The sequence below is a fragment of the Nelumbo lutea genome, chromosome 8, assembly GCF_056320005.1.
Source record: "Nelumbo lutea isolate HS-2025 chromosome 8, American lotus-T2T, whole genome shotgun sequence".
Lineage (NCBI taxonomy): Eukaryota > Viridiplantae > Streptophyta > Magnoliopsida > Proteales > Nelumbonaceae > Nelumbo > Nelumbo lutea.
The window spans coordinates 18,605,833-18,629,765 of record NC_142691.1 but is presented as its reverse complement, the minus strand read 5'-3'; the positions used below and the strand labels follow the sequence as shown (position 1 = coordinate 18,629,765).

The window sequence follows — 23,933 nt, the reverse complement described above, 5'->3', positions numbered from 1 at the left end:
ATCCCCTAAAGGAAGACCCAAATGGGTCAAGGGCCATTGAGAGACCACAAAACCCAAAATTTCCGCTCTCTTAGTTATTTCCTCATTCATATTCAAACCCACAATACAACTTTTGTGAAGGTTGATTTTTTGGTTGCACATTTTTTCAAAGAGCTCTACAATCCGCTTTAAGTTCCTTACTCAATTTAGATCCCCTCCTTCACAATCCAATATTGTGTCGTCAGAAAATTACAAATGAGTAACTAGTATTTCACCCTGCCTACTCTCCAACCCCTTATTAATCCTTGAGAATCAGTCCTCATTACTAATCTCTCAAAAACATCAACAATCAAAGTGAAAATGAAAGGAGAGAGGGAGTCTCCTTGCCTTAAACCTCTGAGGGCTGGAAAATGATCCACCGCCATACCATTCACCAAAATCAAATAGTGACAAGTCCAACCACACCCCAAGATCCATTTACACCAACAACCTCTCTTTTTTCTTTTTAATAGATTAACCTTACATTCCCCCCCCCCCCCAAAAAAAAAAAGGAAAAAAAAAAAAAAGAAACGGTGGCTTCTCAATATTTTTCCTCTTGTTTTTCTCTCTTTTGTTCTTATTGACTAAACCTAGATACTTTAATTTCATATAGGCCATTTCAGAAGTTAAGGATTAGGAAAAAATTTACCATCCTCCAGCTTTCCAATAAGAAAGTTTCGAACATGTAGGATCCAGTAATGTTTTAAAACATGGACGCGTGAAGTGAGGGGTTCCACTAACTGGAGGCATGAGGCATAGTTCAAAACATAAGAGACGTAAACCTCCATAAGAGGGGGAGGAAGGAAGGAAGGAGGATCTCATTTTTCTATATTTTTAATTAAAACTGTTTATATTAAGAAGAAATGAAGATGCATAACACTAGCTGAAAGGATGCATAACACTAGCTGAAAGGGAGGGTCTTGTTGAAGCAGAGGCAAGCGAGCAAAGTGAGCAAGTTTTTAAAACACTGGATCCACCATTTGATGGCTCCTAATTACACAGGTCAAGAAGCCTAAGCCAATCATAGCATTTTTTACAACTAGAAGAATACCAGTAATTTAGCCAATCACAATTTAGTTCTCGAGATCTCCACAGTATCCTTGAAATATGGTGGATCTCTTAATTATGCATGAAGAGGATGACAGACAAACTAACTGTATTTATCAGGATCCTATATTTATTGATAATGTATGTACTAATTACATGCATAACTTAACATTTGCATGTGATATTTAGGGTCAGTGAAATTGAGTATCTCTGCAAATGCATTGTCTCCAGCTCTACAAACATATCTGTTTCTTGATTACCTACATAATTACTATAGCCTATGTTTGGAGTTCAGACTTTTGGTAATCGGCATCTAGTTCCAAAAAAATTTGACAGTCCATATCATTCAATGCAAGATGGGTTGAGTTGTGACTTTTATTAGGCCCAGATCTTGAAGCACAATGAATAAAGAGATAACAGGTGAGAGAGAGAGAGAGAACCTTCTGACGTTTTGAATTTGGAGCAGTCGGAATATGATCACTGCACCTACGCAAGTTCCCAGTGCTAGAGCTCTCTGTGGTCTACGCACATGACATCGTATAATGGAAACTAAATCAGTTATTTGAGGTTCATGTAACAAGAAAAACAAGAGGAAACACAAAAAAAAACACGTTGCCCTTTCCCAGAAAGTTTTTATTATGCATTTAATAAATTGGCAAGGGTCTGGACCTGTTTTCCTCTTATATTTTTTCATGATTGCATGAGTATACTTACTTGTGTTGAAGAACCACAATCAGCTCTATGCCCCGAAGTGTCTATACTTTCTGGTAATATAACATCTTGCTCTGTAGCTGTGATTTGGGATATCACGGGTATAACTTGGCGAAGCAAATTGGATAAGAATATCCCATCATCAGATCCCACTCCAGAGGCTGCATCCCTTGCATCAGCAGCATTTCTGGTTATCCCTACATGTTCAGTAGCAGAGCCAAAAGTCATGCCATGGAAATTAACATTAGCAACACTGATTTGCTCACCAGGAAAAAGAGTCCTTAACAACTGATCAAATCTGTTGGGAATCTATGCTGCAGACTCTCGACCATTTTGGGTCCCACTACTTGACCATTTTGCATCAGTATCATGTTTTTTGACAGTTCTAGCATTCATGGTTAAAAGGTCCCTACAATTCAATTTAATTAATCAGATCTTTTTGATAACTTCCAGGAGTGTTCTAAAACATGTATGTTTTTGTTATCATTTGTTTTTGAAATTGCCACATCAGCAAAAAACAAAAGAAAGTTCTCAAACTGTATTTTTGTTTTGAAAAGTAAAAACAAGTTGGTATTGTTTCAAAAGAAAACAATACATATTTTTTAAACCATCAAAACTACAATTTTTAAAACATGTTAAATAACCAGATAAAAACATGCTCTTTACCTTTTTCAAAAAAAAAAAAAAAAAAAGAAACTCAAGAACATATTTTTGGTTTCAATTTGGAAACAAAAGGCACACATATAAACATGTTTTCTTTGTTGTTTTAAGAACCAATTTGCTTTCAACCCGGTTGGGTTCTTTTTTTTTTATAGAAAATTGCAACAAGGAAAACAGTTCACTTTGGAGAACACTCCCTTGATCACTCATATAATTGAAATTAAATCGAATTTATAACTTCAAGACTGATTGAACCCTTTCTTTTATTGGATCCATTCAGTGAGATGGCTTTTGCTCTGCACTATGGTCCTAAGCCTGAATGGAGAAGTGTTGTGCATGCTTGGCAAATAGAATGTTTGGACTCTTCTTATGTATCTTTTTCTTTTTTTTTCTATTTTAAAGATAGGTAATGAATTCATTGAGAAGAGGAGTAATCTATGAATAATAAGCTACTACTGTAAAATTTTAGTAGCTATGCTCTGAATTTCTGATTATTTGAATCATTAATGGTCTTGTAGTCATAGTTGGATAAGTTAGATTGTAAGTGGGTTTTCCTAATTGGTTTAGAAGTTATGTTAACAAGTTGGAGTTATTTTAGTAGGCTAGAGTCGTAGTCCTATAAATAAGACCTCTCTTTTTGATATCAAATAAAAAGTGAGTTTTCTATTTCTAATGGTATAGTTTATCTAATTTTTTGGATGGTGTTGATTCCTTCAAGAAGCTATTGCATGCTAGTCTTAATAGAACCTCTAGGTTCAAATTCCTAGAGAAGACTAAGTACTGATACATAGGTTATTTTTATCTTCCAGTTTTTATTTTGCAGTAAATCTTGCATCAGTATGGTACCAAAGCAGTTGACCCTGCATCAAGGTGAACAAGAGATCGGATTTTCCAATCCATATGGAAATTGGGAACAATAATAGATAAAACCTTTGATGCAGTGGATTCTAGGAAAAGAAGAATGTAACCTGTATGTATGAGAGCAAGCATGTTGAATTATTGGGACATGAGAAGCTTCCTTGTTCTTTAGCCTTTTGTTATGTTAATGGGCTTTAGTTGTAAAGAGCCAAGGCCGTCATTTATTTCCTTATTCTTTCTGCTGCCTATTAAGGTCATCATTGTTATTTCCTTTTCCATTAGGATGGTTTCAACAAATCATTAAGATGGGCTGGAAAACAGCTATGATCTCTTCCTCCCAAAACCTTCTCTTCTCTCTTTTCTCTTTCTCTCTTCTATTCTGATCTGTTTTCTCTATATTTAAGCACATAATCTCTAATGAAATCATAGGATTTATTGCTACTTTTCTTCCTACTGTAATGATGGAAAAGTCAAGGAAATTTATTGCTATGGACTTTGGCAAATAGGCAAGTCTTTTAAGACCAAAAGTATACCACCCAAAATGACAAAAACAGAATTAAGTTAAAATTACAAAATGAAACAATTAAACCTAAATTTTCTACCTTGATCATTTTGTGGGGTTGTATTTGTTGAATTGACATCTCTTGCAGAAGCATCATGGTTTAATCCTATATTTTGGTGTTGCACTGCAGATTCAGGGCTTGGACATTGCTCAGTTTCAGGAACACTTGGAGGTCGTTCAGAAGCCACTTGGGAACCTCTTGGACTGCTGAAATGGCCAGAAGTTACATGTTGAACCCTAGCAAGAAGTGGATAGAATAACCCTAGAGAACTACCAGATGGATCAGAAGGTGGACGATTGACTGGAGCAGGAACTGCTGCAACCACAGTTCTGATTGGTACTACCCTTACTCCAGACTCTCCAGTAAAAGAATGACCACCTGCGGCCCCTGCTAAAACAGGTCTTGCTGGATTTGTTTGCCCTGGAGGTTGCTGTACACCAGCTTGTTCCCCTTGATTAACATTGGCTGTGGGAATTGAGGACCCAGTTACTAAAATGGATGTAAACGGTTAGAAGAATTGGACACCCAACATCCAAATGTCAACAACATTTTAGGCATAAAATAAAGACAGCACCTGTACGTATCCGTATATCAATATTCCTTGGAATAAAACCAGAAGCAAGAGTACTACCAACCAAACTAGAACCAGAATGTACAGCTCCCATGGGGACTGCACCAAAACTTGTTCCTGGTTGAAAAGGAAGAGGCTGCTCAAACAAAGTTTAATTAGTTTCGGGGGAAGAAAAGAGACCACCATAAAACAAATAATTTTAAGTGTACGAGCATAACCTGCACCATTATAGGATTGGGACCAGATGTTGATATGAAAACTGAGGGTCCAGCATTAACAACAGCCTCGGACTGGTGTAAGAAAACGGCATCACATCACTAGGCCTGTATACATTTTGTTTCTGGAAAATACAGCAGAATACATAAAGGAACTAAAAAATAAACTTACGGGTGTACGGCCCATTCGCAGTGTCATGGTTGCCCGACCAAGCTCAAGTAGTAGAGCACCTAAATTTTGCAAAATAACTCCTGATCTCATTGCATTAGACTGAACTGTCATCCGCATCAGTGGATCAGTCATATTTGCTTGACCCTCCAGTTGTCTTGTAAGTTGCTGTCAAATATAATATGATGCCACAGATTATGTTAAAGCATAAATAGACTTGAATGGTGACAAACAGAAAGAAGAGTCAGAAGAAAACTGGTAACAAAAAGCTTGCTAGTGTAAGTATATGGACAACGAGATAACAGCACATCACATAGTGATCGTAGCACAATGAGGTAACAGCACATTGGCACAGAACAACAAGTGACATATGCCATGAGACAATGCAGTCAGCCATCGCATAGCGATCGTAGAACAATGAGATAACAGCACATCGGCACAGAACAATAACAGACATCTCACAAGTTTATATCAGCTACCTTTTAATAGCACACCACATCGCAACTCCTTATCTCTTTCTCACATTGCGACATCGCAATCCCCCACCTGGTGATTGGCTACCTATCGCTAAGTTCTTCATCAAAGCTCTCAATGCATCCATCGTGTATACATACTCAACTTCCCCATCGCCTTCCCTTATCATATCCTGCATTGTGACACAAGCCCGGCAATATCTGATCACGTGTGTCGGATCTGTATTGCAAGAGGATTGTCACAGTTCCATATTGTACTCCTATCTTGGGAACACCCATTGTGATTTTGTCATAGTTTTACATTGCTTGTCACAAACACAAGTCAACATTTAAGCATTCTTGAGGCAAAACCTCCCCTAGCACACTCACCAAGGAACTCAAAAGGGGCAGATGGGCAGTAACTGCACTCTGCTTACATGTGTACTGACACAGGGTTACATAATTAGGCACTTGGCTAGAGGTTTTCTAGATGCTTCCAAAGGCTTCTAGCCAACTCTGCATGCTTCCAGGCTGTTCCAAAGCATTCTAGGGTGTTCTAGAGTGTTCTCCATGCATCTAAAAAGGGTTGGATTCTGGTGGAACCTTGTGGAACAATCTAGATTTGTGTGAAACGTCCTAGAGTAGTTTGGAGTGGTGTAGACTTTCTCTAGAGTGTTCTTGTACCTTATGAAATGGGCATCCCATAGAAGAGTGTAGAAGGTAGAATGTTCTAGAGGTGCTTCTAGATGATGCCAAGTGTACATAGTTCTAGAGAATTCTTTGAGGAGGTTAGTGTATAAATAGGGGTCCCCTCCCTCATTTACAAACCATCCAAGTTAGATGTAATTCAGATTAATAAATCTGTAAATAAATCTCAACTTTCAGCAAGAAGAAAGTAGGAAGAAGAGAAAACAGTAGAGGGAAGAAGAAGACGAAGGAGAAGAAAGGGAAGAGAAGAAGAGAGTGTTCAATGCCCTCTAATCCTTTTATTAACCTTGTTTAATCAAAGCTAATTACAGATCTTCCCTTAAGTGGGCGGCCAACTCAGCACTTAAAAAGAAATAAAAGAAGTTTAACAGGCACATTAACAAGTAAACAAAATAAATGAACAACTAATAAGAAAATAAACCACTAGGGCCCATTCGGTCCATTCTCTCTACACTCCCCCTCAAACTAAGCATAGATATCAATCATGCCCAGCTTGCTTATATAATGTATCAGCTTTCCTTTTGGAACACCTTTTGTCAAAACATCAGCCAACTATTCTTCAGAAGCAACAAATGGCAAGCAAACATCCCTAAGGCAACTTTCTCCCCTAAAAAATGTCTGTTAACTTCTATGTACTTGGTTCTGTCATGTTGGACCAGATTATGTGCAATGTTAATAGCTGCCTGGTTATCACAATATAGCATCATTGGCTTCTCACAATCAATGCCCAATTCTTCCAAAAGTGACCTAAGCCACAATAGTTCTGACACTCCATGCATCATTGGCTTCTCACAATCAATGCCCAATTCTTCCAAAAGTGACCTAAGCCACAATAGTTCTGACACTCCATGTGCCATTGCCTTGTACTCTGCCCTAGCTAAAGATCTAGCCACTATAGATTGCTTCTTACTCCATGAAACAATGTTTCCTGCCACCATAGCACAGTATCCTAAAGTAGATCTCCTAATCATCAATACATCCAGCCCATTGTATGCTTCCAACTTCATGTCCATGCTTAGCAAACAAGATACCCTTTTCTAGAGTACCTTTCAGGTAACACAAAACCCTCTCTGTAGCTGCTAAATGTGTATCTCTAGGGAATGCATGAACTGGCTAATGAGACTCACTGCATAAGAAATATCAGTTTTACACCTGAATACAGAGCCACTATCTTGCCTTCATTATCTCTAAAAACACCTCCTTATACCAAATGGGCCTGGATTACCTATACAACTTCCATCAAAGTTCAGTTTTACCCTTTGTTGTACCGGTGGGGACCAAACTTCCTGTATCATAGCTTTGGAAGAAGTAGTAGTTGCCACAATACCCCAATTTCTATAAATTTCTTCAGTTGAGAAATCCTTAAAAAGATCACATGATTTCAACTAATGGATAACCTTAGTGGTTACTCCTTCCATTGTCTCAGCAGAACCCAAGTAGAGACTACAAACATGGGGGGAGAGGCACATATTTGGTCTCTTTTTCTGCAATAAATCCAAGGTATTGATTTTTTGGAGTGCCACTTCCTAGCAAAAGGCCTGAATTCTTGGAGGTACAGGGCTACCCCACACCTCCTTTGAAGAAAAGTTCCCTACAAGGTTAGAGGTTTGAAGCAAAATGTTGTAGAAAGAAGAGCAACTGAAAAAACTAGAAGGGGAAGGTTTCCAAATTCCGCTATCCCTACAAGAGCGATCAAGAAAGACTTTCCCTAATTGAGTGATCAAATCATCAACCATCCCCATTTCAGAATCCCTTAGACCTCTTCTCAAGCCCAAATCCCAGGAGTTATCAACAAACACTGAAGAGATCACTTTTCTTTTGTTTTCAAACAATGAGTAAACAGAAGGAAATCTATCTCTAAGGGAGTTTTTACCAACCCAAACATCTTCCCAAAACAAGACTTTATTTCCAGCATAGACATCATATTTGAAATAAGGGAGCATAAGAGGCAAAATACTTCAAATAGCTTTGCAAGGAGAACATCAAGAAGCCCCAAGGTCGAGTCCTGCATCCTAGCCATTATCTGCCAATCCATGAATACTAACAATCACTCTAGACCAAAGTCTATCATGTTCCATCAGTAGTCTCCAAATTCCCTAGTAGAGTCGTGTTTCTTAATCTTATATTTCCTAACCCAAGGCCTCCATCATCCCTACTCCTAGAAACCACCTCCCACTTCACTAAGTGATCCTTCTTAGTGTCCCATGGCTCCCACAAGAAACCCTCATTATCTTCTCCAACTGGTTTGCTACTTTTACCGGAATCTAAAGGTAGACAGGAAATAAACTAGTAGGTTGGCCAAGGTTGACTTGATTAAGGTTATCCTAGCCCCTAAAGAGATGTAATTCCTCTTCCAATTTGCTAGCCTCTTGGAAAATCTTTCAATCATAGGGTAACAAAAACTCTCAACCATTGGGCTCCCTCCCAGTGGTAGCCCCAAATATTGTGAAGGCCAACCCCCCACTTCGCACCCCAAAATCCTAGTTAGGGAATCCACCTCCTCTCCCCCTAAATTGAGCCATGCCACACAATTTTTCCCTACTTTACTTTAAGATTAGACTTCCTTTCAAATTGAAGCACCAATCTTTTAAGTTTCGTAATTCCCCTTACTCCCCATCACAAAACAAGATGATGTCATCTGCAAATTGTAAGTGTGTGACCACCACCTCCTCCCTACCAATCCTCCAACCTCTTATCAAATTGTTAGGATCAGACCTCGAAATCATGGCACTCAAAACATCATCTACTAGGTAGGGTAAAGAGGAATGGGGACAACGTATCTCCTTGCCTAATACCCCTTTTTGCAGGGAAGAAACCCTTACCTACACCATTCACCAGTACTGAGAAATGACATGAAGAAATGCATCCCTTTACCCATCTGCACCATCTCTCCCCAAACCCTCTACGCTTGAGAACTGCTAGTAAAAAGTCCCAGTCCACCATGTCATATGCCTTTTCAAGACCCAATTTGCAAACCAGCCCCTTTTCCTTTCTCCTCCTCTTCACCTCAACACATTCATTGGCAATAAGTATTTGATCTACAATTTGTCTTCCTTCTACAAAGGCCCTTGATACGGTGAGATTAGAGATAGAAGGGTTTTTTTAATCTTATAGCTAGGACCTTAGAGATGACTTTATACATGCTTCCCAACAGGCTTATAGGTCTGAAATCCTTTGGTTGGAGAGCGTACTTCTTCTTAGGAACCAAGGTAATAAAAGTTGCATTTGCTCCCGAATTAAATTTGCCTCTCTCATAGAACTCTTCAAAAACCTCCAACAAATCCTCTTCAATTATCTCCTAGCAATATTGATAGAAGGCCATTGAAAAACCATCAGGCCCAGGAGCTTTAGATCGATCCTGGAGAATATTGCATTTCTCACTTCTTGGACCTCAAATATTTTTTCCAAAGATTCCAATAAGACACTATCTTTCACCCTCAACTCCAAGTCCTTTAAGCTCTCATTAGGTCTCCTTGGGTTGTCTTACACTAATTTGAAGTGATTAACCAGTGCTTGAGCTATATCCTCTTCCCTTGTCAACAATTACCCATCCCACTCCAAATTTGATACAGAATTCTTCCTTCTCCTCCCATTTGCCAACAAATGAAAAAACCTTGCATTGTTGTCCCCTTCCTTTAGCCATTTGCACCTAGATTTTTGCCTCCAACTTATCTCCTCCTTCCTAAGAAGATCTTTTAATTCCTGTTTCAAATTCCATCTTTCCACTATACCTTCTTCCCCCAACCTACTTTTAACTTGTAGTCCATCTAACTCCTGCACTCTCCGACTGATTTCCACTTTCCTTTCCTCTACTCTACCAAAAACCTCTTTGTTGCAAATCTTGAGTCTAGCTTTCGAGAGTTGTAGTTTCTTGTAAAGCCTATATCCTTTCCATTGGAATTCCACTTGGTCCACTTCCCACCATTTTTCTACCTTAGCTAGAAACTTTGGATGAAGTAACCACATGTTTTCAACCGTAAAAGGGCACTAGCCTCCACCCACTTTTTCTTGAGACAACCTGATTGGGCAATGATCTGAAACAGGTCTTGGCAATGCTGTAACACCTAAAATCCCCCATTCAGCTTCCCAATCCACTGTAAAGAGGAATCTATCTAAATGACAACAATTAGGGCTTTCTTGGAAGTTTGACCGGGTAAATTTTGCTTGCTGAAGAGGGAGGTCCCGTAATTCAAAATTTTCCACAAAGAGATTAAGAAACACTCCCAGATTTGGAGGGAGATCCAAGTGAGTGCCACATGACTTAACCAACAAGAGCAGTTGAGTTGTGACAGTACACCAGGCAAGTGCAGGAACTCAAGCACCGAGATAACCGCATGGACACATAACTGACACAAGTGACTCAGATCTAAGAAACTCATAACAGCCTCGTAACAACTTTCCCAAAGAGGAAAAGCTTCCCTCCCTTTCCCTAGGAAAACTATAAATAGTGGATCTCCGAAGGACCTTCTCATGCAATCATAACCTAGACACTCTGCCCCTCTGAAGCCCAAACTTCTCTTATCCCTGCTCTAACTCTCTAAGTTCTCTTCTCTAACCTCAGATCTTGGATCTGTGAAGCCTTCACCCTACAACTGCCCTAGCACGCTTGAAACTACCCTCCGAGCCATCTACCGTCTTTCAGGTAGACCTCTGTGGTGCCTCTCCCCTCGGCACACAGCTAGAAACTCATGTCTCCATTCAGAGCCATGGTTATATATGGTTGGAAAATATCGAGCTTGTAGCAGAATGTCTCCCAAATATTAAAAATTACAGAATAAACAGTTCCAACAAAAACAAGAAGAAACCAAACCTAGTACATACATATAGGCATTCTCCAGCTTGTTCAATGAGCATATGTCGTGTGGAGTGGATCACTTCTGCCAATGATGCTGGTGTAGGTAGACCTGCCTGTCCTGCACTTGAATGTGGTGCAGAATCATGTTCCTGTCCTTCATTACCAGTGACACCAGCAGGTTGAGTATTGTTGTTGTAACTCCTTGCTGTTAATTGCCACATATTAATCAACCATCTCAATAACAAGAAACTTGGAAAGATCAAGACCAGTGAACTTGTTTAGGAATCCAATAGAACACTCACTAATGACATGAAATTCATGCCTCATTCGAGTTAAATACTGAGACAATGTTGCTAAAGAATCAGGAATAACCTACAAAAATAGAAAGAACACAATATGAAACAAACGTCAACAGGAAAGAAGACAACAATACTGTGTTAAGTATAAAGGCATGGAATTTACAGGTGGCTGCAGAGGCCCCAAAGAAACTGCAGATGGAAATCGGAAAGCACCATGCAGTGGATCAGATTGAACCCCTGCAGCAGGCTGGCTAGGTTGAGGTCGCATTGAATCATGTGGAACACTAGCACCAATTGTTCTGTCAATCCTTTCAGAAGCAGACTCCTACCAAAGAAAAGATTAAAGGTGAACGCTTCTGATGCAATATTGACTAGAAAGAGCAGTACTAGGATCAAAGGAACCATTGCTTGGACATTTGATGGATTTCCATCCAGTCTATAAGGCCACATCAATTATTTATAAAAACAGAGAGAATAATGACAGGTGGAAGACACTCATTTCAAGAACCTTATGATTGTAATTGGCTTAAGCTTAAACTAAAATGTAAAGGAGTCAAGGTACAGGAGGTATTCTGTGGTGTTTGCCATTGAAAAATTATTACCCTACGATTGCCCCCTTCACTGTTGCTCCCATTAGTTAAAATAGAACCAAGAACAGCTGAAACAATCTGTTCATACAAAATAAATAAATAAATAAGCAGAAGCATCTATAAAGTGGATTGATTCCATTATAATAAATAAAATGCTTTTATCATAAGATAAGCATAGATTTCTTCAGTTGCATTTAGATTTGAAATCTTACCCGGTTGATATCTGGAAGAGTTCCATCTCCTTGATCAGCTATGTTGAAGGTTCCAAGTACTACACTATGAGCTACCTGATTACCTTGGCCGTGGCTGGCATTTGTGGTAGGCTCACTTGCTGCAAATGGAAATGCTGACAGAGGATAAGTTGCTTATTTCAATTCCTTCAGAAAATTATAAATTCATCATTACCATCTAAGCCCTGTCCCAAACATATGGGGTTGGATACATGAATCCTGTTTTACCATTCCATTCTATTCAGTGCCAAATCCATCATTAAATTATGGGAGTTTAAATCATTTCATACTACTTCCACCCAAGACCTTTCCAACCTGCCCCTAGCTCTTCTTGCCCCTACAACTTGCAACAGATCACTTCTCAGGTGCCGTAGACAGACTTCTATGCATGTGACAAAACCATTTCAGTCTATTTTCTCTCATTTAGTCATTTTAATATTGCATCAGTTTCTTGGAAATAGAGACAGATCAAGTTAAAGCTAAATATTTAGGTATGCTTTACTGATTCAAAAAAAATCCACAATCAGATAATAAGAAATGAACTTTGCCATCAATAGCAAAGTTTTCCAGATTATGATTAGAGATAAATAGTAAAATAAAGGAAACAAATCGATTAGTAGTATCCAGTATGTATCCCTATTAAAAGCTTAAGGCTTCTAGAATTCTATCAGGTAACTCAATTCAAACCTGTTGGTTTTGGTACTTTATCTAGATGATTAAATGCATGGATAGTACCAAACTATTTCAGAGACCATGACAGAGACTATTTATCACTCATCTGCAATTTTGACATGACTAATTTCTTTTAAATGATACATCTTGTACAACTTAAGTACCTAATCTGTATGCTTCTGTTTTGACTCAAAACATAGAACGCAAGATCAAACTTAGCAAGATTTTAGCCTATAACAGTGGAGAGGTGCACAACCTTGGGGAATTGGCAAAGGCAGCAAGACACTGGTCCAGATGGTAGAACAAAATATCATCTTGCAGGCTGGTCTCATTTTGTTTTTCAATGGAAATGGGAGCTTGTCAATAGACCACTTACAGGTATGAAATGACCCCTTGTCAGATAGTGGTGGTCATGCTATCATGGACATACAGGAAGGAAAAGAGAAATATTATGAATATCAAGGTTTAAAATGTTGATGCTGATGGAAATTTCAGTCACCCAAATATAGGACCTTTGTTGGATATGTCATATGGAAATATTGTAAAAAGTATATACATTGTAGAAATATTGTGAAATATGTAGAAATATGCACTAATATTTTGTGAAATGACAAAAGAAGCATTGTTACACCATTCTAGACTATCGTCTTATTCCAAACCATCACACAATGTGTTTCTCTCCACTTACAAGTTTCTCTCTAATAAAATGCTTGTCCACTTCGATGTGTTTCGTCCTATCATGGAGGACTGGATTAGCTGCAATGTTGATAGCAGCCTTATTGTCGCCATTCTCCTAACAGATTTCTTATCCACGTGATTTCAGCAACTTCATGAGACATAGCTTTGTATTCTGCTTCAAGACTAAACCTAGCCACCACACTTTGCTTCTTACTTCTCCATGTGACTAGGTTTCCCCCTACAAAGGCACAATATCCACTGGTAGATTTTCGGTCATCAACTGCCCCTGCCCAATCAGCATCAGTATATACCTCCACCTTTAAATGTCCATGTTTCTGGAACAGCAAACCAGCTCCAGGAAACTTCTTGAGGTATCTGAGGATCCTCTCTGTAGCTTCAAGGTGAGTTGTCTTAGGACTGTGCATGAACTAACTAAGGACACCCACTGCATAAACAATATCAAGCCTGGTCATAGACAAATACAAGAGTCTTCCTACAAGTTTCTGAAACTTCTTCACATCTTTCAAGAACTCTCCCTGACCGTCTCCCAAATGATGGTTAGGTTCAATTGGTGAGTCAATTGGTCTCACCCCCAGTTTGCATGTATCTTCTAGTAGATCTAGTACATATTTCCATTGGAAAACAAAGAGTCCAACCATATAACTCCAAATGGTCATGAAAGAAGTTGATGATCTCTTCCTTGGGGTTAGAACTGGGATGCCTTTCCTGAGTTACCATGGGACCAGCCTCTTGAGATGCCATATTAGCTGAGTTATACCTTTTCTAATTCTGCTGACTTGGTTTCTTGCCCTGATCAGTTGTTGACTTCTTACCCAAATCCTGTGTCCATTTAGGTTTTCCATGGAGATCCCAACAGGTATCTCTAGTGTGTCTTGCCTTCTAGCAGTGAGTGCATCAAAGCTTACTCTTATCATCTGTTCTCTTCTGAGAGTCACCCTTCTTAGAACCACCTCCAACATTAGTATCTGAACTTCCCCGGACAGCTAGAGCAATTGGCTCCCCCTCTGTAGAATTCATCACATTTCTTCTACTTTCTTCTAACTGAACCAAGGCATAAACCTCCTGAACTGATGGCAAGTCTTTACTTCCCAAGATCTGCACCCTAATGGACTCATATGAAGGCTTCAGCCCCAAGAGGAAAGCAAATACCCATTGCTGAGATACAAGTGATTTGTATGCATTTGCATCCTCATCACACTTTCAGTTAACATTTTGATAGTGATCAAGTTCTTTCCATATCGATGTCAGATCCGAATAGTACACCGAGAGACTCCTTTCTCCCTGCTTACAAGTGGACGATTCAGCTTGCAGTTGGTATATCTTGGCATAGTGTCTCTGCTCTGAATAGGTGGACTTCGTTTGTTCCCATATTTCACAAGCAGTTTCAGCCCACATAAAAGTTTTTCTCACCTGTGGCAGCATGGAAACCAAGAGCCAAAACATCACCATACTATTTTCTTGGTTCCATCTATTATATTCAGCACTTCCGCTCTTCGGTTCCTTCACTTTCCCATTGATGTATCTTACTTTTCCCCTAGTAGTGATGTAGAGTTTTATTCCCCTCGACCATTCAAGGTAATTCAGACCATCAAAGGGAACAAAAACCATGGGGAAACTCGTATCCATTCCCCCACTTACCTCATTTTGATTTCCAAAATTCCTTGAAGTAGCAGAATTCTCAGAAGACATGGTCAACACATATTTTTTTATCAAAAACTTCAACTTAGGATCCCTCCTTATATCAGAACAAAAAACTCCACACACAACAAGTGATTAGCCCACCCACACTGCATCTTTTGGACTTAATCTGAGCACAAGACCAGCACCAATTTCCAGAATAAACAAGATGACAGATCTCATTTTCAGACCTGTACAGAGTAGCAGTCCCAGCCTACTAGTTTTCTCAGCAGGTCTACAAGCAATAATCACAAGGGGAGATCCTCACACACAAGGCATCAAGCCAACAAGTAGAGAAAGCAAGTCATGCGTGACCTACAACAGCCTTTCACAGGTACAGGATCACGCGATCCAAAACAAATAGAGGAAAAACCTCACAAGGGTGTGCCAACATTCAGTGGTTCAGGTCAATTCGTTTTCCTCTTGGTACAAGACCAAGGGAAGAGAAGAAAAGAAAAGAAAAGAAAAAAATGGGGCAGTACCAGTTGCAAGTCTGATTCGAACAACTCAAATGTACTCCTTTGTTCCACCCAGATTCAGCAGCTTGGAGAAGACACTTGATCGCCCAGATTCAATGGCCATGCTCTGATACCATCTTGACAGTAAATTTGATTGAAGGTTACAGCAAAGAGAAGAGAAGAGAATAGAAGAGGAGAGAAGAGAAGAGAAGAAGGAAGGAAGAAGTGTTGAGGCAATGGAACAGTGCTGGCGGCTCCAGCTTCATTATAATATATAGGGTGAAAAAATAAGAAGGGAAATGACCCTTGTCCCTCTACTATGTGATAGTACAATAATAGATTAAAATAAATGTAGAGAACACTGATGTGGGCCCCACTGCAGTGGTCCCCACAGTGTTCGTAGGACAGCAGTATTTGTTTCAGTTATAGTAGTGTCAGTTTGCTAATTCAGCTGTTATTTATTTCAGTTTTATTTACTTTCTTTATTATGTAAGTACCAAGGGCAGATGTGTCCTTTCATCATGTACTAAACATAAACCTATAAATATTAAGAGAGTGACGGCGGCAGATCTGTCAAGAATCTGTCCCTCCTTTCAGCAACTTGTGTTCTCTTGCTTCTCTTCTATTCTCTCCCTTTTCTCTCATCTTCTTTTCTGTTTTACAAACCTAAGACCTTTTAGGATTCAAGACTGATTACAGTCTTGATCTTCTACTTGGTATCAGAGCCTATCTAGGGCTTCTCATGTGTATCTAGTCCAGCCGATCACATGAGAACTAGCTAGGGCTGGAAGCCTTGAAGAAGTTTTTCGGCGGCTGAATCTTGGAGATTACCAGGAGAGGTTCGCAGCAGTTGAAGACTTGCCGCAGCCTGCAGAGAGTTGGTAATCAGGAAGAGGCAGCGAAGGTTAGGGTTCAGGTAACCCTAGAAGACAATACACGGAAGGCAAGTAATCAATAAGTAAGTTTGTTTCTTTACTGATTTTTAGAGATTGCAATCAGCCAAGATAGGTTGGACCTATCTAGAAAGAGGGGCCGAACTGTGTTCAAGTTTGCTCTAGGGTTTGGCTTGCCGAACTGTGATTAAGTTTGTGTCTAGGGTTTAATTGTTGGGCCGAACCCTCCTCTTCAAAGGGGATTAGTTTTTTAGGGTTTCACAGTGCCCTACGACAAGTCCTACTGGTGCGGACTGCTTGGAGAGTGCAGCTGAGCACTTTAGAGATTTCAGATCCCTAATTTTCTTCAAACCAACAGTTGAAACCCTATTTTTGCTCTCACAGTAGTGGGCCCCACAGTAGTGGTTCCAGAGAACAGCGTCTCAGGTTGATAGGCGATTGATTTCAGATCAGTTTTGTGTTGGTATTCCTGATCGGATCAGACCAGTTTCAGATCAGTTTCAGATCGGTTTTGTGTTGGTATTTCTGATCAGATCAGATCAGTTTCAGATCAGATCAGTTTCGGATCAGCTTTCATACTTACTTCCTTGACTCTGTTTTCTGGTATAATTGCTCTAACAGTTTGTAGCCACTGAATCTTGATCAAAGATGGAGTTCAAGGGTCAGGGAGATAGTAGTTTTGGAAACCACAGTTATGGTAATGTATCTGAAACCGGGTTTCAGATTACAACTATGAGATTTGATGGGTCAAATTATTTGGAGTGGGCACAATCAACCATGATGGCTATTGGAGGAAGGGAAAAACTGGGTTACCTCTTGGGAGATGTGAAAGAACCTTCCAAGGAGGACCCAATATACACCAAGTGGGTTCAAGAGAACTATTTAGTTATGGCATGGCTGTGTAATTCCATGCAGCCACATATCAGCCGAAATTACTTGTAGGTAAAGACAGCCAAAGAAATATGGGATGTTGTGAAAGAAACCTATTCCCAACCCCTCAATGTTGCCAGAGCCTATGAATTGAAGTGTGAGGTGAACAGCCTTAAACAAGGAGAGAAGCCAGTTTCTGTCTACTTCTCTACCTTGAAATCCTTGTGGCATGAGATTGACCATCTAGAGACCCTTGAGTGGGAGAGTCCCAAAGATGCACAGACTCACAGAAAACAAGTTGAGACAAATAGGGTATTTGAGTTTCTGGCTGGTTTGAATTCAGAATATGACATTGTGCGACAACAGATATTGACAAGAGATAGTGTGACCCTTTCTCAAGCATACTCCTTGGTGCATAGTGAAGAGACCAGGAGGAAAGTTATGATGCAGCCTTAGCCTTCTTTCCCAGTCTTGACAGCTATTAAACCCAAGTCAGGGGGTGACTCAGAAAGGGACCGGAAGAAGGAAGATAAACGGGATCTGATATGTGATCATTGCAAGAAACCCAAGCACACAAAAGATACTTGTTGGAAGCTACATCCTCACTTGGTCCCAGCAAAACTGAGAAATAAGAAGGATAATGCTCATATGGCAGTGAACACTGATTCAACATCCTCATCAGGTACATCCCTGGAGACTTTAGCTGTTGTTCGGGCTGCCCTCATACAGTTGGAAAAGGAAGTTGGAAGTTCAGCTCAGCCATCCCAGTCCCCATCAGCTCCTGCTACATCTGCATTTGCACATTCAGGTACTCGAGCCTCAGCTTACCATGCTTCAACTCCAGGTAATACTGATCACTGCTGGGTAATAGATTTAGGTGCATCTGACCATATGACTAGCTTGCCATCTTTGTTTACTTCTTATCACTTGTCCTCTGGCCGAGATAGAGTATCCACTGCTGATGGCTCTCTTGTTCCCATTTCGGGCAAGGGGGAGATCAAGTTATCGAACACTATCTCTTTATCTTCTATTTTGCATGTTCCTAAGCTTGATACCGACCTCCTTTCAATTAGTAGTATTACCAAACACATGAACTGTTCAGTAACCTTTTTCCCTGACCGATGTGCTTTTCAGGATTTGGAGACGAGGAAGGTGATTGGAACTGGCCGTGAGACGAACGGGATCTATCTGCTTGGGGAGAGTACCCGACGGGAAGAGTCAGTGGATAAGAAGTCTTTTGTTTCCCAGTTTGTGAGTTCGGTTATGCTTTGGCATAACCGATTAGGTCATTTGTCTTTTAAGTCTTTGAAGAGTCTGTTTCCTGCTTTATTTGAGTCTGTAGAGCTATCAGAGTTGAGGTGTCAGAGTTGTGAGCTTGCCAAACATTGTAGAACCTCTTATTCTTTGAGTAATAAAAGGAGTAATTTCCCTTTTGATATTGTGCATACTGATGTTTGGGGGCCATATCATATCTCTTCTATGGGTGGGTACAGATATTTTCTACTGTTTGTTGATGACCATACCCGGTTTTCTTGGGTTATGCATTCTCGGAATGAGGTTCCTGCTCTGACCCAAAACTTCCATCAGATGATTCTCACTCAGTTTGGAACTAAAATCAAAGTCCTCAGATCTGATAATGCAAAGGAATACTTTGCTCAACCATTGACCTCCTACCTTCGTAGCCATGGAGTTATTCACCAGAGCACTTGCCCTTATACACCACAGCAAAACGGCGTTGCCGAAAGGAAGAATAGGCATATCTTGGAGGTGGCTAGAAGCATTATGTTTACCTCCAATGTACCTATTCGCTTCTGGGGTGATGCTATCCTCACGGCAGTTTATCTCATTAATCGAGTTCCTTCTCGGGTCCTTGATATGAGAACCCCCTTTTCCCTTCTTTACCCAGACAAGGAGTTGTTCATTGTTCCCCTTAAAACCTTTGGTTGTACCTGTTTCGTCCAGCTTCTCGGGCCTCATCATTCCAAGTTTGACCCTAAGGCCTCCAAATGCATTTTCCTTGGTTATGCACAAATTCAAAAGGGTTATTACTGCTATGATCCGGTTTCAGGGAAACGGTTTGTCTCTATGGATGTCACCTTCTTTGCGGAGACACCCTACTATCCTAGGGTTTCTCCTCAGGGGGAGAGCAGTAAAAGTGGGGCTGTTTTGAGTTTCTTTCCTCAGGGGGAGAGTAGTGAGAGTGGAAGTGGGGCTGTTTTGAACAGTGAGAGTGGAAGTGGGGCTGTTCCTTTACCTATTCCACTGGGTAATGAAGGTTGTAGTGGTGAGGGTGGTCAGAGGGAGTCGGAGTTGAGAGTCTATCACAGGCGAGCAGGCAGGTTGATCCTAGTCTTCGGCAGTCCCGGCCAGATCCAGCTCCTCCTGCGGCTCCAGATCCAGAGCCTACTGAGATACCTCTCGCTGTTGCCACTTCCCCTCCTGTGGATGACCTTGATCTCCCTATTGCCATTCGCAAAGGGAAACGACATTGCACCACTTCTACAGCTCACAACATCTCACAGTTCCTATCCTATGATCGTCTATCACCATCTTACCGGTCCTATCTCACTTCTATTGCCGATGTCCCTATTCCAAGAACAGTGCAAGAAGCCTTATCGGTTCCAGAATGGAAAGATGCAATGCAAGTCGAAATGGATGCCCTGTTGAAGAATAATACCTGGACACTGGTTGACCCACCAAAAGGAAAGAAACCGGTGGGATGCAGATGGGTATTCACTGTGAAGCATAATGCTGATGGCTTTATTGAAAGATACAAAGCCCGACTGGTTGCAAAGGGATTCACTCAGACTTATGGTATAGACTACTTGGAGACCTTTGCCCCAGTAGCCAAGATGACCACCATTCGAGTTTTGTTATCCCTTGCAGCAAATCATTCTTGGCCCCTGTTTCAGATGGATGTTAAAAATGCCTTTCTGAATGGAGACTTACAAGAAGAGGTTTACATGCAGTTGCCTCCTGGAATCTATGATACAGAGACAGGTAAGAAGGTTTGCCGACTGAACAAGGCATTGTATGGTTTGAAGCAGTCACCTAGAGCCTGGTTTGATAGGTTCAAATTAGCCCTTGGAAGGTTTGGTTATGTACAGGCCCAGTCAGATCATACACTATTCATCAAAAGGATGGAGTCCTCTCTGACACTACTAGCAGTATATGTAGATGATATTGTGGTGACAGGAAATGACAGTCATGAGATTGAGTCTCTCAAGCAGCTCCTTCATCAAGAGTTTGAGGTAAAATATCTTGGTGCACTACGGTATTTTTTGGGTATTGAGGTTGTTAGATCCAAGCAGGGGATTTTTATCTCTCAGAGAAAATATGTTCTAGATCTGTTGGTGGAAACTGGAAAGCTGGGTGTTAAGCCGGCCGATACACCCATCGAACAAAATCACAAGATTAGTGCAGAGGGTGAGGACCCTCTTGAGGACAAAGTTATGTTCCAACGGTTGGTTGGAAAGCTTCTATATCTCTGTCTCACTCGACCGGATATCAGCTATGCAGTTAGTGTTGTCAGCCAGTACATGCACTCCCCTAGAACTTCTCATCTTCTTGTGGCAGAACGAATATTAGCATACTTGAAGAGATACCCGGGTAGAGGTATATTACTCAAGAACAATAATCATATGAGGGTGGAAGTCTATACAGATGTCGATTGGGCTGGAAGTGTTGATGACAAAAGGTCTACCTCTGGATATTGTGCCCTTGTGGGAGGTAACCTTGTCTCTTGAAGGAGTAAGAAGCAGAGTGTTGTTTCCCGCTCCAGTGCTGAAGCAGAATACAGGTCAATGGCTAATGGAGTGGCTGAAATCTTATGGCTGAGGTCACTACTTGAAGAGTTGGGTATTGACTATGAAAAGCCCTTAATGTTGTATTGTGATAATCAGGCAGCTATTAATATAGCCCACAACCCAGTGCAGCATGACAGAACTAAACATATCGAAGTTGATCGACATTTTGTGCGAGAAAGAGTTATATCACAAGAAGTGTGTCTTCCGTACATCATATCCAATATGCAGCTCGCGGATATCCTCACCAAGGTTGTACCGAGGAAGAAGTTAGAGATAGACCTATCCAAGTTGGGCATGATAGATATCTACTCCCAACTTGAGGGGGGAGTGTAGAGAACACTGATGTGGGCCCCACTGCAGTGGTCCCCACCGTGTTCGTAGAACAGCAGTATTTGTTTCAGTTATAGTAGTGTCAGTTTGAGTCAGTTTGCTAATTCAGCTGTTGTTTATTTCAGTTTTATTTACTTTCTTTATTATGTAAGTACCAAGGGCAGATGTGTCCTTTCATCATGTACTAAACATAAACCTATATATATTAAGAGAGTGACGGCGGCAGATCTGTCAAGAATCTGTCCCTCCTTTCAGCAACTTGTGTTCTCTTGCTTCTCTTCTATTCTCTCCCTTTTCTCTCATCTTCTTTTCTGTTCTACAAACCTAAAACCTTTTAGGATTCAAGACTGATTACAGTCTTGATCTTCTACTATAAAAAAGGCTTTAATCAGCCAAACAGACCCTAACAAACATAAAATCAATTATTTTAACACTTTCAACAAAGACAAAAAAGATTATAGAGTAGCCCGGAACATTTTAACATTTTAATATTTTATTAGTATGAAATAATACCATGTATGCATCTCTTTTGGTTCTAATAAATAATTAGAATTAAATCACATTATCCATTTAATATTTTTATTATTATAAAAACGGTGGGTGCAGCAGGCTTTTATGTGATAGGAGAATACCACATAGATTAAAAGGAAATTTTGATAAATAGTTGTAAGACCAACTATGTTGTGTGGAGCAAAGTGTTGGGCAGTCAAGAAACAACATGTTCAGAAAATGAGTATGGCATAAATGCAAATGCTAAGATAGATGAGTGGAAAAACTAGAAATGAAAGGATCAAGAATGAATCCATCCATAGAAACCTAGGAGCAGCTCCAATAAGTGATAAAATGAGAGAGAGACTAAATTGGTTTAGTCATGTGCATAGAAGACCACCAACAGCTCTAGTTAGAATAAGTGATTTGTTACAAGTTGAATGACATAGAAGAGCTAGGGGTAGACCAAAAAGGACATGAGTAGAAGTAGTAAGAAATGATTTAAGCACCAAGAATTTAATAGTGGATATTCTTTTTGATAATTATAATTTAATTTAATAGTGGATATGGCTTTAAATAGAACAGATTGGCAAAACATGATTCATGTGGCCGACCCCATATAGTTGGGATCAGTGTTTTAAAAGGCGTGGAAGGCATATGCCTAGAGGTGTGCCTCCAGGTGAGGCGCTCCCAAAACGCCCTGAGGCGTATGCTAGAGGCGCTTACACCTCTAAGGCGTAAGCCTCAGGTGCAAGAGGCGTAAGCCTCAGGTGCTTTTCTCACGAGGCGTGCTAGAGGCATACGCCTCATGCACATCTTATATAAAAAGACAGAAAAAAAAAAAGAAAAAAGAAAAAAAAGGAAAGGAAAAGAAAGGGAAGGGAGAGAAAAAGAAAGAGAAGAAAAATAAAGGAGAAAAGGAAATAAAAGAAAAGGAAAGGGAAGGGAAGAAAAGATAAGGGGAAAGAAAAAATGTTATGCATCTTTATTCTTCTTAGTATAAAAGATTTTTATTAAAAATAAAGAAAAAATGAGATCCCCCTTCCTCTTCATCCTCCTCCCCTTCCTCCTTACTCCTAACCCCCCTCCACTTAAGGAGGCTTATGGCTCCTTGTGTTCGGGAGGCTTACGCCTCTTGAATTCTGAACTACGCCTCAGACATCTAGGTAGTGGAACGCCTCGCGTCACGCCTCCACGTTTTAAAACAATGGTTGGAATATGGATGACGATGATGATGATGATAAAAACCCAGGTAGAGGCCACTCTTGTGCTTCGTTAGACCTGAAGTTGCAGTGCTTCCAACTCCAGGTATGCAAACTAAAACCTTCTTCTCCCCCCCTCCCCCTTCTTTAATGTCTCTTTTTCACTTTTTGTATGAAATGAAATCTTTTTACTTATGCTTGTACTCCAAATGTATGCTGAGTTGTCAATATATGGTTGGAAATATTATACATTTTTCTTATCAATAACAGAGTCGAATTCATTAAAATAAAAACAAAAGAGTACAAGGATGAAAACAGTGATAAACTCTATTAGCTCTCCAAAAAAAAGAAAAAAGATGACAATATTGCCCAAAAAAGTTGATTTCTTCCCACCCCTTGTTTAACCAAAAAACCAGTAAAAGAGTTAGCATCTCTTTCCACCCAATGTAAGATGACCTCCATGTCTTGTAACAAGTTTCTAATTCTCCTTTTCTCATGAATATAGCCCCACCAACCAGCACCGTCCTCTTTTTGCAACCAATTTATAACCAACTTGGACTCCCCTTCAATCACCAATTTACGGATAAGCAATTCCTTGGCTTTTTGCACTCCTTCCAACACAGCCTTTTTTTGTTTGTTGGAATGATATGGTTGACATTTACCTAAATGGTCAAAATATTAACCAATATATTGTATTTTATTAATTCAAGTGAAGGTTTATGCCAATGGTCTCAACTCTCAACACCAACATATGTTGATCACATTTCTGAAATGTCGTGACATTTTAAACCATAACATTGGAGAGGTGTACAACCTTGAAGAATTGGCAAAGGCAGTGAGGCACTGGAGTGTGATGTGGACAAACTTCTAGCATAAAATCTAGGCTTTCCTTTAGGAGCAGTCAATAGGGCCACCCACCATCTTGGGATGGTCCAGATGATAAAACAAAAT

General features: G+C 40.1%; 1 protein-coding gene across 6 annotated transcripts in view; it reads right to left on the bottom strand.

Annotated features, from left to right (window-relative positions):
* The window catches only part of LOC148843123 (ubiquitin-like domain-containing protein CIP73), a 71,868-nt gene that overhangs the window by 5,755 nt on the left and 42,180 nt on the right, over nt 1–23,933 (bottom strand). For 2 of the 6 annotated variants that reach the window (XM_088957596.1, XM_088957598.1), the window contains 11 exons: nt 11,869–11,987; nt 11,669–11,734; nt 11,230–11,391; nt 11,070–11,139; nt 10,794–10,972; nt 4,816–4,980; nt 4,647–4,718; nt 4,432–4,564; nt 3,897–4,346; nt 1,780–1,973; nt 1,506–1,586 (listed from right to left, as the gene is read on the bottom strand). In XM_088957596.1, the coding sequence (XP_088813722.1) occupies nt 1,506–1,586; nt 1,780–1,973; nt 3,897–4,346; nt 4,432–4,564; nt 4,647–4,718; nt 4,816–4,980; nt 10,794–10,972; nt 11,070–11,139; nt 11,230–11,391; nt 11,669–11,734; nt 11,869–11,987 (1,691 nt within the window). Of the gene's footprint in view, nt 1–1,505; nt 1,587–1,779; nt 2,186–3,896; nt 4,347–4,431; nt 4,565–4,646; nt 4,719–4,815; nt 4,981–10,793; nt 10,973–11,069; nt 11,140–11,229; nt 11,392–11,668; nt 11,735–11,868; nt 11,988–23,933 lie in introns of those variants that run through there. The other 4 variants (XM_088957597.1, XM_088957599.1, XR_016103237.1 and 1 more) reach the window with 3 other exon arrangements.